We start from the raw sequence: 14,023 nt of genomic DNA, 5'->3' as shown, positions 1-14,023 counted from the left end.
AGATGTTTGTCTAATCCTCTAATTCACAAAATGTGCAACAATGATCTCCACACGTAAAAAGCAACTTATTACATCATTATATTGTCTCTGATTTTCTTACATTATATCCTCGTTTATTTTAATATGAGTTTGATTTATCCTTGTTAAATCATTCAGTTTCATTACGTAGTGTTGTCTGTTCCATTAAGTAAATAGGTCTTCGTTTTAAAATCAACGTTCGCATCGCACAGCTGTTCCTGCTTATTTCACTACTAGGCAGTCTTTAAATTTTCTTGTTTTGTATTGCTAAATTGCAGTTCTGATATGAAATAATGCCCGAGGTAACCTTCTATACCGACTGGTTATTCTCGGATTTCGTTTGGTATGTTTGATGTGTCTTAAGAACATAAGTGTGACTAATATAAACTGAATCCTTCTATCACAGTTTAGACTTTTTTATTTCCAAGTGCTTAAGCTATAATGCCCGGCATGGTGAGATTGTTTAAACTGTTTTCCTCTAAACCCAATCTTGGTTCCGATAGTTTATTTTGTATGCAACAAACGTTTACACAGACCATACAATCAACTAAACGCTATGCAATAAACATCACTTAAAGTTTTCTTTACGTATATCAATTTAGATTTCTCTTTTGCCCATTAAATGAGTTAATATAGAAAACCATTGATCATTCTTCGCTGTTGCGCTTTGTTTAACTGTATTGTTATTCTAAAATATTATCTAATTGTACAGCCAATTTAACTGGTTCCACAGTACCAACAGCTAACAACAATCACATTTTTAATTACGAAGTTTATGCTCTATATAGTTGTCCAATAAAAGTGCAGAGTCAGATATCTCTTTTCATATGTTGAATTTACAGGTCAAACTTTGTTTTCTGGTCAGTTAACTTCGTATTTATCAATCCTGTCTTTTTATACGGTTATATTAAACAGAAATGTATAGTAATAGTAAATTTGTACTGTTTAGTAATGTTTTCAATGCAAACAAAGTTGATTAACACGCCATGAATAGAAATAAGTAAGGAATTTTAATTATGTCATTAATTTGAAAAAAACAAACACATTAGATTGTCAACTACAACCTGGGAAATGTGAACTTCTCATTAGAATTTCCGGACTCGTTATTTTTCCACTTTCGATAGGCTTAACAACCCGCCAATGCTATCATACGGTGAAAGAAACAGACTGGATTCCTATCGTCCTCCTGTTAAACAGGACCTGCCATCTAACCGATCAACTACACCTCATCACAATGCCAATCAGTCAAGACGTTTCATTCCTCCTCAGGTTAGTGTATATCCTATGATTTATTAAACTGTACACACTCTAATTAAAAAGATTTGTACTCCAATCGATTTACTGAAGAGTACGTTTCTTTCCAAACAATATTATTCACTTTGAATCATGTTGAAAAATCAAGAGGAAAATCTTTGATCATAGGCAAAGGTTCCACATTAATGATGTTTGTTTTCGAAATTAGCAAATTATTTACGTTTATTTATCTGATTTACAACCACATTAATATCAATTCAGATTGTGACTATAGTTACATGGGATGGAATTATCACATCTTAATCATATTCGTACGTGATAGCCTGGAAGTAGAGTTCTCAAATATGATATTTTATCGTTTGCTTATCTAGTAATGTGACTCTCTAATTTACTAAATTGTTTTACGGGATTCCCATTGTAATGTGTGTTACACTTGAGTTTAGCTTCCGTATAAATATGTTTTAAAAATAATATAGAGTGATTAGTTAGTAGCTATGTTTGGTTTCCAATCAACAAGACCAGGTCCAAAACCTGACCTTTTTTTTACTTCAGTTTGAGCAAATAAATAGTAATATTACACGCTTTCATATAACACAGTGTTTCTGTGCATGAGTTTGTACTTGGGAAATGAATTAGATTATTTGAAATTTTTTTAATGCTCAAACGTATCGAAATGAATATTACCGAAAGCGAATCAACTTACAGACAAATGTGTTATCACACAAAATGTTCATATTCAGACTGTTTATGATTATTCTCAAAAGGACAAGCAATTATCACAGTGTCACTAAGTAAGATAAATATCAATACGATTCCGTTCAAATGATGTTGACTGGTATAGTGACGCAACTGACTTCATCAAAATAAAGATCCTAGATTTCATTTCGTACATTGTACTTGGACTGATCGCACTTATACAACGCGATATTATATTTCAAGCAAGCGAATTTATCAGGCAGACAAAAAGTGTGCTAGATGGTGTACGTTTGGATTGATCGAATGAATCAGTATAACTTTACATTTGATACAATCATTAAGTATCCAAAATTACATGCAGACAAACGCTAACACATGGAAAATATAATGATGTGATTAAAATTACGCATGTCTGATAGTCTGTCTCGTTTCATTCTTACTTGTAATAGGATAGATTTACATAGGGATGTAATAAAAACTCCTACATCGGTTCCTTAAAGGTCTCTAGAATGCTGATTTATGTTTCTCCTTATCTTACGTTGCAAGGCCTTTCTATCATTTCCTAACTTTGCCCACAACGACAGCCTCGTATAAGAATCAGAATTTGGGTACAGTTATTTAACAGATTGAATTTGTTAAGTATTTACCGGAGTAGTAATACTGTATATTGAATGTGTCCTGATGAAGTAGCAATACATAACAAGTTTTGATTACACATAAGAATACGCTATCAATTATACTGTCAGTAAACATAGCATGTCCTAGCTCTGCCTATCTTATAGAATTTGGTTCAATATTCCACTGTTGTAGTGCTGTGATCTCATTATTTGTTATTTATCGGAATTCAAATATTCTTATTCTCCCCTTCTTTTCCTCAGGTTTCACGAACGCGGCGACCTTAAATTTGGAAATCAGTGCTTTTCCTAAAGACAATCACTTTTAATTACTCGTTCTTCTTTTAAGGGAAAATCATCTGTTTCTTTTCCGAACTTTTGCCAGAACATTTTTTGTTCAGATTCCCCTAAAATGTATTAAAATGTTTATCGAGTTGGGACAAGTATTATGTATTTGATAATGATTGCTTTTTTACGGGTCAGTTTTCATCCTTTCAAAATTCTTTCATTGTTTGTTTATTAATTATATTTGTATGACATCTTTTTCTAACAACTAATTTGAAACACTTAATTGAAATACATGTTTAACTTTATAAATGTTGTCCTTTCGAACGTATAGAGACTGTATGTGAATAAATTGACGATTTCGTGATGTCTTCTGTGCTGTGATAGGCTGATATCATACGAATGATTCTCACCTCACTCGACAACCACCAAATTTAATTTAGCAAATAATGGTACTGTTGTTTTCTATGTTCCTGTGTAAATTGAACACAATTAAAATTAACAAGCAGTACACAATTAACGACGAGTTCGCTTATTCTAAACACATTGCCAGTTGTTAAAACGATTTAAGAACTTCTTACAGACAATAAATTAGAAAAGAGAAATATTCTATACAAATAAATAGTACCTAACAAATTCACTAAAGTGGATGAAGACGTTTTGCTTAATTCTATGGTCAAGTTATTATTGTCTTTTAAACTAATTATCACCATTAACTTCATCAGTTCATAGTACATTTTATTGATAAAATGCATGATAACCCTCAAATTCGTACGTTTAATGTATTTTCACTATTGATATTACCGTTTTATCGTGCTACATATATTTGATCAGAAGTTGATGGTTTTTCGACTGAACAAATACGTATTTTATAGTGTTCATTCAATGCTGTGAGAAATACAGTTACTTTCATGCCACTTATTCAAAATCTGTCTATGGTGATTGTTCTAAGCAATTTTTCTATTCTTATGAACGTTAATCCTTTACAATGCACGGAAACAGTCATATTTAGATATATGAGATAAGCAACTGTTTAAAAAAGAAAGTGATTGCCTGTCTGTCATATGTTTTATAGATTTGAGCTTACATTTAATCGTAAATCGGCAAAGGATAATTAGTTTCATTTTTTTTCTAATTCAACCCAAATTACTGTCAAAATGGCACAGATATGAGTCATTTTATATTACACTTGTTACAATAAATCAAATCATCAATCACACTGTGTCAAGTGTGAAATATTCTAAGAAACTACTGAAATAACATTGTAATCTTTTTTACATTTAATATCCAATTTCTTTTAATTAAAACGTCAGAACCCAAAACAAAAGCACACTGCAGAAAAAAACGCGACATGAACCGTAAAAGATAAATGAAATGTAAAATCAAACCTGGATCATTTTCTCGAAAAATAATAAATTTAGAGGTAAAAGTTATTCACTTCAGCACTACATTATAAGTCAAACGAAAATTTGAATATATACAAACAAAAAATTTAGATTAAAGAAAATGAAACACCTTAAAATTAAGATGTGCAAAATAGCAAAATTATAAGAAATGATTACTGTTTAATTGTAGTGTTCTCTTTTAGATCTTATCTCTTCAATTAATAAAGCCATTTAGCTGGTACCCATTGTGGTTCTGTCAGTAAATTATTTAAATGATAATTTAATTGTTCAAAAGTTGTTTCAATATTATCACATAATAAAATTAAATCCATAAGATAATTGTATTCACGTTCTATGTAAGTACTGGTTTCAAGTGTTTTACGAAATGATTCATCCTGATTAATCAGAAGAAAAAATATATATATAAATATTTTCTTAATTAGGATTATTCGTCTGTATAGAAATATGAAGACAATAAATGTCGATATCAAAAAATATTAATATTTTAGGTGATTATAATGACAATAGCTGAAATATAATATAACATCAAACTAATCAGAATCGAGAAAATGACTTTTGTATTACTGTACATAAGTTAAGAGTTTCTATGACGTTTAACGCTACATCAATTAAAACTCATAATACGATTGTGTAATAATTAGATCTTCAAAAAAAAATCACAAAAATTTATTGTTTAAAGTAGAATTTCCCTCCGCACAATTTTTTTTAGACAGAACTTAAAATTAACAGTTTGCACTGGAATAGTTATGTATCATCAAAAAAAGTTTTCTTTGTTGAGAATCAAAATCATTGCTTATATGTCCAAGAAATAATTGTAGTCCGCGAAAATCGAACAGTGCAGCAGTAAAAGAAACTAGGAGTTATGATATCTAAAGAGATGACTAATCGATGATCACATATTAATAAGAAACGGTTCAATTTCATGACAATATTTTTTATTAGTGTATTTTTAAGTATAGTTATTGGGCTCGCATACGATTGGTCTCCATAGTTGTTCGAAATCAGCTAAACGCTGTTAATAATAATTGACTGTGAAGAATTTTTTAACTACTGAATATTATTTGAACATAAATGGACTTTGCTTCAGCTTGATTGTATTGTGATTGCTCGTTACAACTAGTGCAACCACTGTGAAAAACAAACCGCTAAGTGCTACTATCAGCAAACGATAATGGTTATCGAGTTTGTAGAAGAAGCTTATCGGAATGTGGAAGCGCTGGTAGAAAATAATCATCAGACAGAAGGTTTCGAATTATTCTCTTTCTGTCGTTTCAAAGTTAACATAATTTGTTCACTAGTTCTCAATACATAGACAAAAATATTGGTACTGGAAATAACTAATTTGATATACTCCTAATTAATTTTAGTAGGTAGATTAATGTAACTCAAATATTCTCTTTTTGTAAATATATACTAAACGAATGTAAATAAGTGGGTTTTTTTTATAAAATTAAATTTCACAGATCCATTCATAATAATTGGAAAAGCAATCATTAAATTCTTAAATAAAACATACTCTTTTCCATTTCTCAGTGAAACCCATACTCATGCCATATTCATACATTGCTTTCATACAACTAACCGATGGAGCAGCAAGGAATACAACATAAGGCATAAATTCTGAGTTTCTTAATTTGGACACAGCTTGTATTGAACAATCAAGTAAGCATGTACGACCTGCTTGTACTACTTCTCGAATACTATCGTATTTTGTACCATAGAAATTATCTTCATATTCACCAAACTTCAATGTAGAAGATAAAAAATATACATGAATAGAAGTAGCGAATGTATATTATACAATCTTTTTTTTCATAGAATTACTTTATTCAGGGAGTTAAACTGAGAGTTCCCACCATAATATCCTAAAATGTATGATATAAAAGATTACAAACCTCACCAGAACTTCCTTTATAATCAAATACCTATTGTTTTAAAGCGTACGTAAGTTGTTCATGAGTTCTATAAACATTGAAAAAAGTATTTGTACTAGTAGTAACGAATTTGTTATACTACTAATTGATTTTAGTAGTTGGATCAATGTAATTCAGTTCAAAAATATTCTCCATTTGTACAGTTTTGAAATAGGGTTCACAGAAAAGATAGCTCACCGTTTAATTCATCTTATTCTATAACCAATTTTATACAAAATCTAATATGTTCTACAACAGACCAGTGTAGATAAAGTAAACTATAAGTTGTAAAAGTATAAAATCAACTCAAAATTTTAACGCTAAAACATTGGGAATTGCTTTCTTTAGTTATTGACATTGCATTATGAAATACTTAGATGGTTTAAATCTTTTCTCTACATTCTAACAAGTTAACATAAATATATATAGATGACTAATAGAGGAAGAAATATAGGTTAATTGTTTTGGTAGGACTTGAAATAAACTCAAGCAGGATGGACAGTTGTTTATGGAGATAAAGTGAAAAAAGAAAACAGCTTTTTTAAGTAGATCAAGCGTTTCAGGAAGCGCTATGAAGACTGGAATTATGATAGGAAGCCGCGACGATTGTTGACTTTACGTGCTAATAAGAATTTTAAGTGTCTCCGGTTTCCTGTAGACCTTAGCAGATTCACTTTCCAGATAGAATGGGCACAATAATAAATAAACGTCGAACGGCAAGGTAGGTGGGTGAAGAGCTTAACTAACAGAAACAGTGGAAACGATTACTTGATGAAATGTATTGCAGTAAATGAAGAACATTTTGATTGAGATAAAATTGATATACGTTAAAACTTTTTTGAAATGACTTTCCACAACCTCAGTTTTTGTATAAATTTAACCAAATACTAGTGGTTAATCTCTAGTAGTTTTCCACAACAATGAGAACTATCAGCGAGATGAGATTCAAGCGTTATTCAGGAATTCTTGTTAAAAACTTTGACCATGTATTCTCAGATCAGAAGAAAATTAGATCAGTAACGTAGAAAAGCAGAACACACTGTATTAAACACACAGATAAACTCTAGGAAATCATTAACCACTTTATGTCTATTACTTGGAATACTATTCGTATATACTTATTACAATACGTATGCAAAAGACAATAACATCCTACAAAAAAAAGCATAATATTTATAATGGATGTGAAGTACCATTGATTTCTGCCCTTGATGTTTCAATAGACAATTCATTCAACCAGTTGACTTATATAAAAAGTATGTGAAGGTTATTTACAAAATTCCCAATTCATTTCTGTATTCTACTCAAATAGTATTTATTTCTGCATAATCCAAGCACAACTGTAGATATTTATGTAATAAATAAAACTAATTAATCAATTAGAAAATTTAAAGTTACTTCAAGATATTTATTTTTCAAATTATCCATTTCCATTTTTGCTTTCGATTCAACAATAAATTCACCGTCATCCTCTTCTCCCACATCTAATTCTTTCGATGTATCTGAGGTCAATAAAAAGGAATAAAACAATAAGTAAACACGAACTAATTTTAGAGTGAAGTAATTTAAGAAAAGAGAAAACAATAAAAAATTGATTGACTTGAGTGGTTTACCGAGATTCTTCAGATGAATCTTACATCAGGAGCATTGATTTTAGATGAAACAAGAGTCCTGCTACACAGCTGTCTCATTCTACTTAGAGATAAGTATTGAAGGTAGGATATATGTAAAACGCAAATCAACCCTCAACCAGATCTTTATTCTTAACTTCTGATCCTAACTCTAACCAGGAAGAATGTGCGAACTTCTAAAAGTCTTTCTACGTCTTAATAAGCGTTTGCTTAGACGGATCTACTATACTCATATGAATGACTTATTGATTATGCAAAATTTGTCTGCATCTTGTAATATTGTTTTTCTTTTCATATACTGTTCATTTACAAAGGCTGTTTTCTAACTGGTTCACGGCTGGATAAAATTCGCCTCGGTCGTTTTAAAAACAGCTCTATATTACACTCTTTCCGGCTTCGATTCCTATTATTGTTGAATAAACTAACTGACATAAAACAGAAAAGATAATATAATAAAAATACAATATACAGCGAAATCTATTCATGTTTATGATTACTTGACTGATTGAGATGTTCTATAACATAGAATAGTAAAAACCTTTAATAAATAAGCAGACTTAATTGAAATAATAAGTGACTTTTACATTAAAATAAAATTTCTATTCAATTTACATGCAATAGCTGATGCATATCTCTCTCGATTGGCACGAATAAGCATATTACGTAAACTTCGACGACCAACTCCAGGAGCTCCAATTAAACAAATAACAGGACGCTGGAAACCTGATACCATAGCAACTTCTTCATAAAGTACAATATCTTTAGTATCATAATTATCAGCATCTCTTGCACAAAATGGTATAGTGACCTACAATGAAAGTTATTCATGAAAAAAATCATATGATGATTGACCTGAAGATGTTTTAGTTTATTAGATTACTCCCGTAGAAAACTAAATCGCTAAAAAACGCTAACCAGAAATAATTATTCAAACCATTTAATTTCTGCCCTGTGAGTCAGAAGGTCTTCATCTAGAAGAATTATGACTCCTCATGGTGAAAGCCAAGTTCCTTCGGAAGTCACGAGGCCGATACCCCTTCCAACAACCAGAGCAACCATTTATCTAGGTACATGGAATGTTCGTACAATGTGGAATATCAGAAGAGCCTTCCAAATTCCTGAAGAAACGAAAAGGTACAACCTGGAGGTGCTTGGGATCAGTGAAACACATTGGACAACAACAACTATCTTCAGGGGAGCTTCTGTTATACTCCGGCCATGAAAAAGAAAATGCTCCACATAAGCAAAGAGTTGAATTGATGCTGTCCAAACAAGCACAGAATGCACTTATAGGGTGAGAATCTCATGGATCCAGGATCATCAAAGCCTCATTCAAAACAAAGAAAGAGTGCATTACAATTAACGCCATCCAATGATATGCGCCTACCAATGACTGCAATGAAGACGTTAAAGATCAATTCTACGATAGGCTGCAGTCGATCTTCGAAAAGTGCCCAAACAATGACCTAACCATTCTGATAAGAGACCTAAATGCCAAGGTTAGAATGGACGACACCGGATATGAAGACGTCATGGACTGGGAGAAAAACACGAGAATGGGGAGAGATTTGCAAACATATGTGTCTTCAATAAACTGGTCATAGGCGGCACTATTTTTCCACAAACGCATACGCAAAGCCACATGGACAAGTTCAGGAGGACGATGGAGGATGTGAGAACCGGAAGAGGAGCCGATATAGCATCAGATCATCACTTGCTAGTCGCCACGATGAAACTGAAACACAAAAAGCACCAGACAACAGGGCGGACAACATCAAAAAAGTTTATTATGGCCTTTCTTCGAGATACTGACAAACTCAACAAATTCAACATAGCCCTCAGCAACAGGTTCCAGGCCTTTCATGATTTACTCAATGGAGACGGAACTACTATGCAGAGCAACTGGAAAGGGATCAAGGAGGCAATCGTTTCAACATGTCAGAAGGTTCTGGGCTACAAGAAGCACCACCACAAGGAATGGATCACTGCTGGCACACTGGATAAGATTGAAGAAAGGAGGAACAAGAAGGAAGCAATCAATACCAGCCGAATAAGAGCAGAAAAAGCCAAGGCACAAGCCGAAAACACAGAAGCAAACAAGCAAGTGAAGAGGAGCATCAGAACCGACAAACGTAAATATGTGAAAGACTTAGCAATGACAGCGGAAAAGGCTGCAAAAGAGGGAAACATGAGACAACTGTATGATATAACAAAGAAGCGTGCTGGAAATTACCGTAAGCCAGAAAGACCAGTGAAAAGCAAGGAAGGTAAAGTAATCACCAACATTGAAGAACAACGAAACAGGTGGGTAGAACACTTTAAAGAACTCTTGAGTCGACCAGCTCCACTGAACCCACCCAACATCGAAGCAGCGCCCACAGACCTCCCAATCGATGTTGGCCCACCAACAATTGAAGAGATCAGCATGGCCATCAGACAAATAAAGATCGGGAAAGCAGCGGGACCAGACAACAACCCGGCAGAGGCACTGAAAGCAGATGTAGCAGCAACTGCGAAGAAACTCCACATTCTTTTCAGTAAGATTTGGGATGAAGAACAAGTACCAACAGACTGGAAAGGAGGACTTCTTATCAAGATACCAAAGGCGATCTCAGCAAGTGCGATAACTACAGAGGCATCACTCTTCTCTCAATACCAGGAAAAGACTTCAATGGGGTGTTGGTTAACAGAATGAGGGACTCCGTAGATACCCAACTTCGAGACCGACAGGTTGAATCCCGTAAGGATCGATCGTGTACAAAACAAATCGCAACTCTACGTATCATTGTGGAACAATCAACTGAATGGAATTCATTACTCTACATCAACTTCATTGACTACAAGAAAGCATTTGACAGTGTGGACGGGACAACATCATGGAGGCTTCTTCGACACTACGGCGTCCCTGAGAAATTAGTCAATATCATACAGAATTCCTATGATGGATTAAACTGCAAAGTCGTGCATGGAGGACAACTCACTGACTCGTTCAAGGTAAAGACTGGTGTAAGGCAAGGTTGCTTACTCTCACCCTTTCTCTTTCTTTAACTAGTGCCCTGAAATCATTTATTTACTACGTCCAAATTAATAAAAAAGCAGAAAAAATGCTTATGTAGAGTGCAATTGTCAATAACTATGGTATTTGAAACCTTGGTATTAATTTCTAACTGCTTCTTAGTTCCCCAAAATACTCCCATTCAAAGACAAAAAATGGAAAGCAAGAAAAGAAATTTTACTTGTAAAGTTTACTTATGAGTAGGAAATAAGGATTTTATAATTATTTCTGTAGCCTCGGTACTCTGGAAGCTTCTGGAAAAATGTTAAATTTATTAATAAAACTGGTGATTATCTGTTAAGGATATGACATAATTTATCGTTTTCTAAAACATCCTGAGAACTTTCTATTAAAAGTTGATTGTATAAAGTGTTTACAGACTCGTGCGATGTGCACTCATGATTACACCCAGAAATTGAACCCACAGTCTTCATACCTCTCAGATAGCAAGTTACCTACAAACTACTGTGTTCACTTTTAATGATCTACAATTTTTTAACAATTAGTTGCGCTAAAATCATCCAGTGCCGCTGGTGATAATTGTCAAACTTCCTGCATGATTGAGCTTAGTAGATCAGATCACAAATGAAAAACGTGACAGTTCTACCCCTATACAATCATTCGGTATTGTCTAATGTAATTTTTTTTATTAACTACCACAAACTTGATAACATTCGAAACAATCAAAAAATATGCATATGGGGATTCACAATCACCAGTATTAGAAGAATGCTGAAATTCAGTGCACTTAAACAGTACTTCGTTGTTAGATTAGAGCTAGAACAAACATTGATACAGAATAATATGAATTCATTATATTTTGTGGTTTCTCATCAGCTGCTTACAACCATGTATGAATTGAAAGTTAACTTTGAGATAAGATATTATGTGAAACAATTTAGGTAGATGAATGAAAAAAATTAAAATATCAAAAGGTTATCCATAATAACTATATGTATATATGCAAGAACATGTTAGAGGTTATTTGGTGTTGTAATTCAAAAATATGAGGGGTGAGTGGTGCATTAATTAAATGAAGCTAAGATAGATTGTGCGATAATTCTAGAGCTTATGAAAGGTTTACATAAGATTACTGGAATTAAAACTTGATGAGTTATGTAATAAGTGAGTACGATATGCATCAGTTTGGGCACCTGAGCAGTATCACAGCCCTCACACAAATCAAATGAGATTTGTGCGGCGCATATATATCTGGTGCCCCTTTGTACCAATATTTATGTGTTTAAATAAATAAATAATGATATGAAAAGTTTACATAAGTTAAGAGAGTTAAGTGAATTAGTTAAGGAAAGACCGCATAACAAAATAAACACTAATAAAATAATGACAAAAATAATTTATCAAGGTAGAGAAAATTTTATTACTGTATTTTTCTAGATACATAAATCAGATCTAAGTTTTTTTTATTGCTCTTGCTTCTGCGCGTTTTTGTGCCGGCTGATAATTTTGAAGAATCAAGGAATTTCAGTGGTATGCGCGATATTAATTAAATGCTGAGTTAGTGCACTTGTTTAGAGCCCTTGCACCTCTCAGTCTCAAACTCTTTGAAATGTGCTTGGAAATACGAACATGTACTCTTCTTTCTGTTCTTCCAGTGTATGTGCTTTGACACGTACTTATAAATCGGTAAATGCAGTTGGAGGTACTGAGAAAAGATGACCTGTCAATCTCGTTTGATTAAGAGAGCAGTTCGTAGCACATAACATCGTCAGTTTTGCTGATGAATGACCAACCTTCAATGCGGCATTTGTCCTGCGGTTAATTATTCCGATGACTTTATCTCCTTTGAAGCGCGAATATAAGTAGCAGGTTTTCTTATCAACTGTAACGTATCTAACCCGTAGGTTAGTTTTGGTATACTATTCTATGAATTTCGCTGAATATGCATTTTCACGTAGGCAATTTGCGATGAAGGCAAGTAGCTTCTTCCAGGCTTTCTTTCGAGTAAAGTATACGAGCGCGGTCATAAAGGGTTCGTACAATCCCCTTTTTGTAACTTATTCGACAGAAACTGTTGAAGTCAAAGTAAACTTTCTCGTTAACTTTGTTCAACATAAAATATTAAACCTGTTTTAAAAAGTCACATGTATTTTCTTTTTACATATACCATTACATCTTTAATATGAAAATGACAAGAACGAATACAGTGTACAAATGGAATTGAAGTGAACTGTCGTATTGATTAATAAGTCTAACTTACAAGTATTCAGTGAGTAAATAAAATCTCAGAAGCCTTTCTGAAATTGATGAGCGTGCAACTAAATGGCATAGGGCTACGTAATATTATGAAGACCAATACAGAGTTTCACGAAGAAACGGTGAGATACGGTGTAGGCGATTATTATAAATAATTTAGCTGAATTTTTATTGAACAGTTTTAAAGACTCTTAATAAAAACTAACTGTCCAGTCGAATGTTGAGAGTGAATAGAAAATAAAGATTGGTCGCTATTAACAAGGAAGTATGAGGTTTTTACTATTATAAATAGTTTTATTGACAAGTTTTAAAACTTACACCGTATGTATCAAACGAAGGTTTAAGTATTTCAAGAAAAAAAACGTAATATCACGAAAACTTTAAAAGATTTGACCAAAAGTGTAAAATAAAATGGAACTTGTACAATTTACATTGTATATGCATGTTTCACCTGTCCTCGCCTGTGAATATTGAATGTACAAAACTTTCAAGTGGTTTTATTTAGACTGTAGTATCAATATTTCAAGGTATACACTGAAAACACAATTTAGTGAACAAGGTAAAACAAGACGAGGTGAGTTTCTAGTGACTGATAATTTTTTGTCGTTCATTCTTACGAGAGATCAGTTGAGAGCTGAATAATTTACTAGTAATTTCTCTGATTTTAAGGGGGACAAAGGATTGTTTGAGCCTCAATGAAACTATTTATTTATCTCCAAAGTGTTTAAATACATTTTGTTAACTCGCTCTATCATAAAACTGAATTTCTTCGACATCAATGGATTACTTATCGATAAAACTAGCCAAGCGCAATTGAAATAACACATACATACAAATAAATGTTATACACAAAGAGATAATTAGTGACTATTTACCTTTTTCTTTCTACGTCTTGCAAGTCCACAAGCGAACGTTTTGTAAGTTAGCTCTTCTG

General features: G+C 32.8%; 2 protein-coding genes across 2 annotated transcripts in view; one reads left to right on the top strand and one right to left on the bottom strand.

The window, feature by feature from the left end:
• The window catches only part of Smp_140420 (5'-3' exoribonuclease, putative), a gene marked incomplete at both ends in the record, with an annotated part of 54,133 nt that extends 51,263 nt beyond the window's left edge, over positions 1 to 2,870 (top strand). The window contains 2 exons of the mRNA XM_018791628.1: positions 1,143 to 1,287; positions 2,847 to 2,870. Coding sequence (XP_018645234.1) covers positions 1,143 to 1,287; positions 2,847 to 2,870 — 169 coding nt within the window. The remainder of the gene's footprint in view (positions 1 to 1,142; positions 1,288 to 2,846) is intronic.
• Positions 2,871 to 4,470: 1,600 nt separating this feature from the next.
• Positions 4,471 to 14,023, bottom strand: part of Smp_140410 (maguk P55 subfamily member 2,6, putative) — a gene marked incomplete at its 3' end in the record, with an annotated part of 18,998 nt that continues 9,445 nt past the window's right edge. Inside the window, exons 5-8 of the mRNA XM_018791627.1 lie at positions 8,430 to 8,625; positions 7,585 to 7,688; positions 5,790 to 6,017; positions 4,471 to 4,647 (exon numbers count right to left, since the gene is read on the bottom strand). Of these exons, the coding sequence (XP_018645233.1) occupies positions 4,471 to 4,647; positions 5,790 to 6,017; positions 7,585 to 7,688; positions 8,430 to 8,625 (705 nt within the window). The remainder of the gene's footprint in view (positions 4,648 to 5,789; positions 6,018 to 7,584; positions 7,689 to 8,429; positions 8,626 to 14,023) is intronic.

This window comes from Schistosoma mansoni (assembly GCF_000237925.1).
Source record: "Schistosoma mansoni, WGS project CABG00000000 data, chromosome 2 unplaced supercontig 0108, strain Puerto Rico, whole genome shotgun sequence".
NCBI classification, from domain to species: domain Eukaryota; kingdom Metazoa; phylum Platyhelminthes; class Trematoda; order Strigeidida; family Schistosomatidae; genus Schistosoma; species Schistosoma mansoni.
The sequence above is the reverse complement of the archived record's forward strand: the minus strand, read 5'-3'. Positions and strand labels throughout refer to the sequence as shown.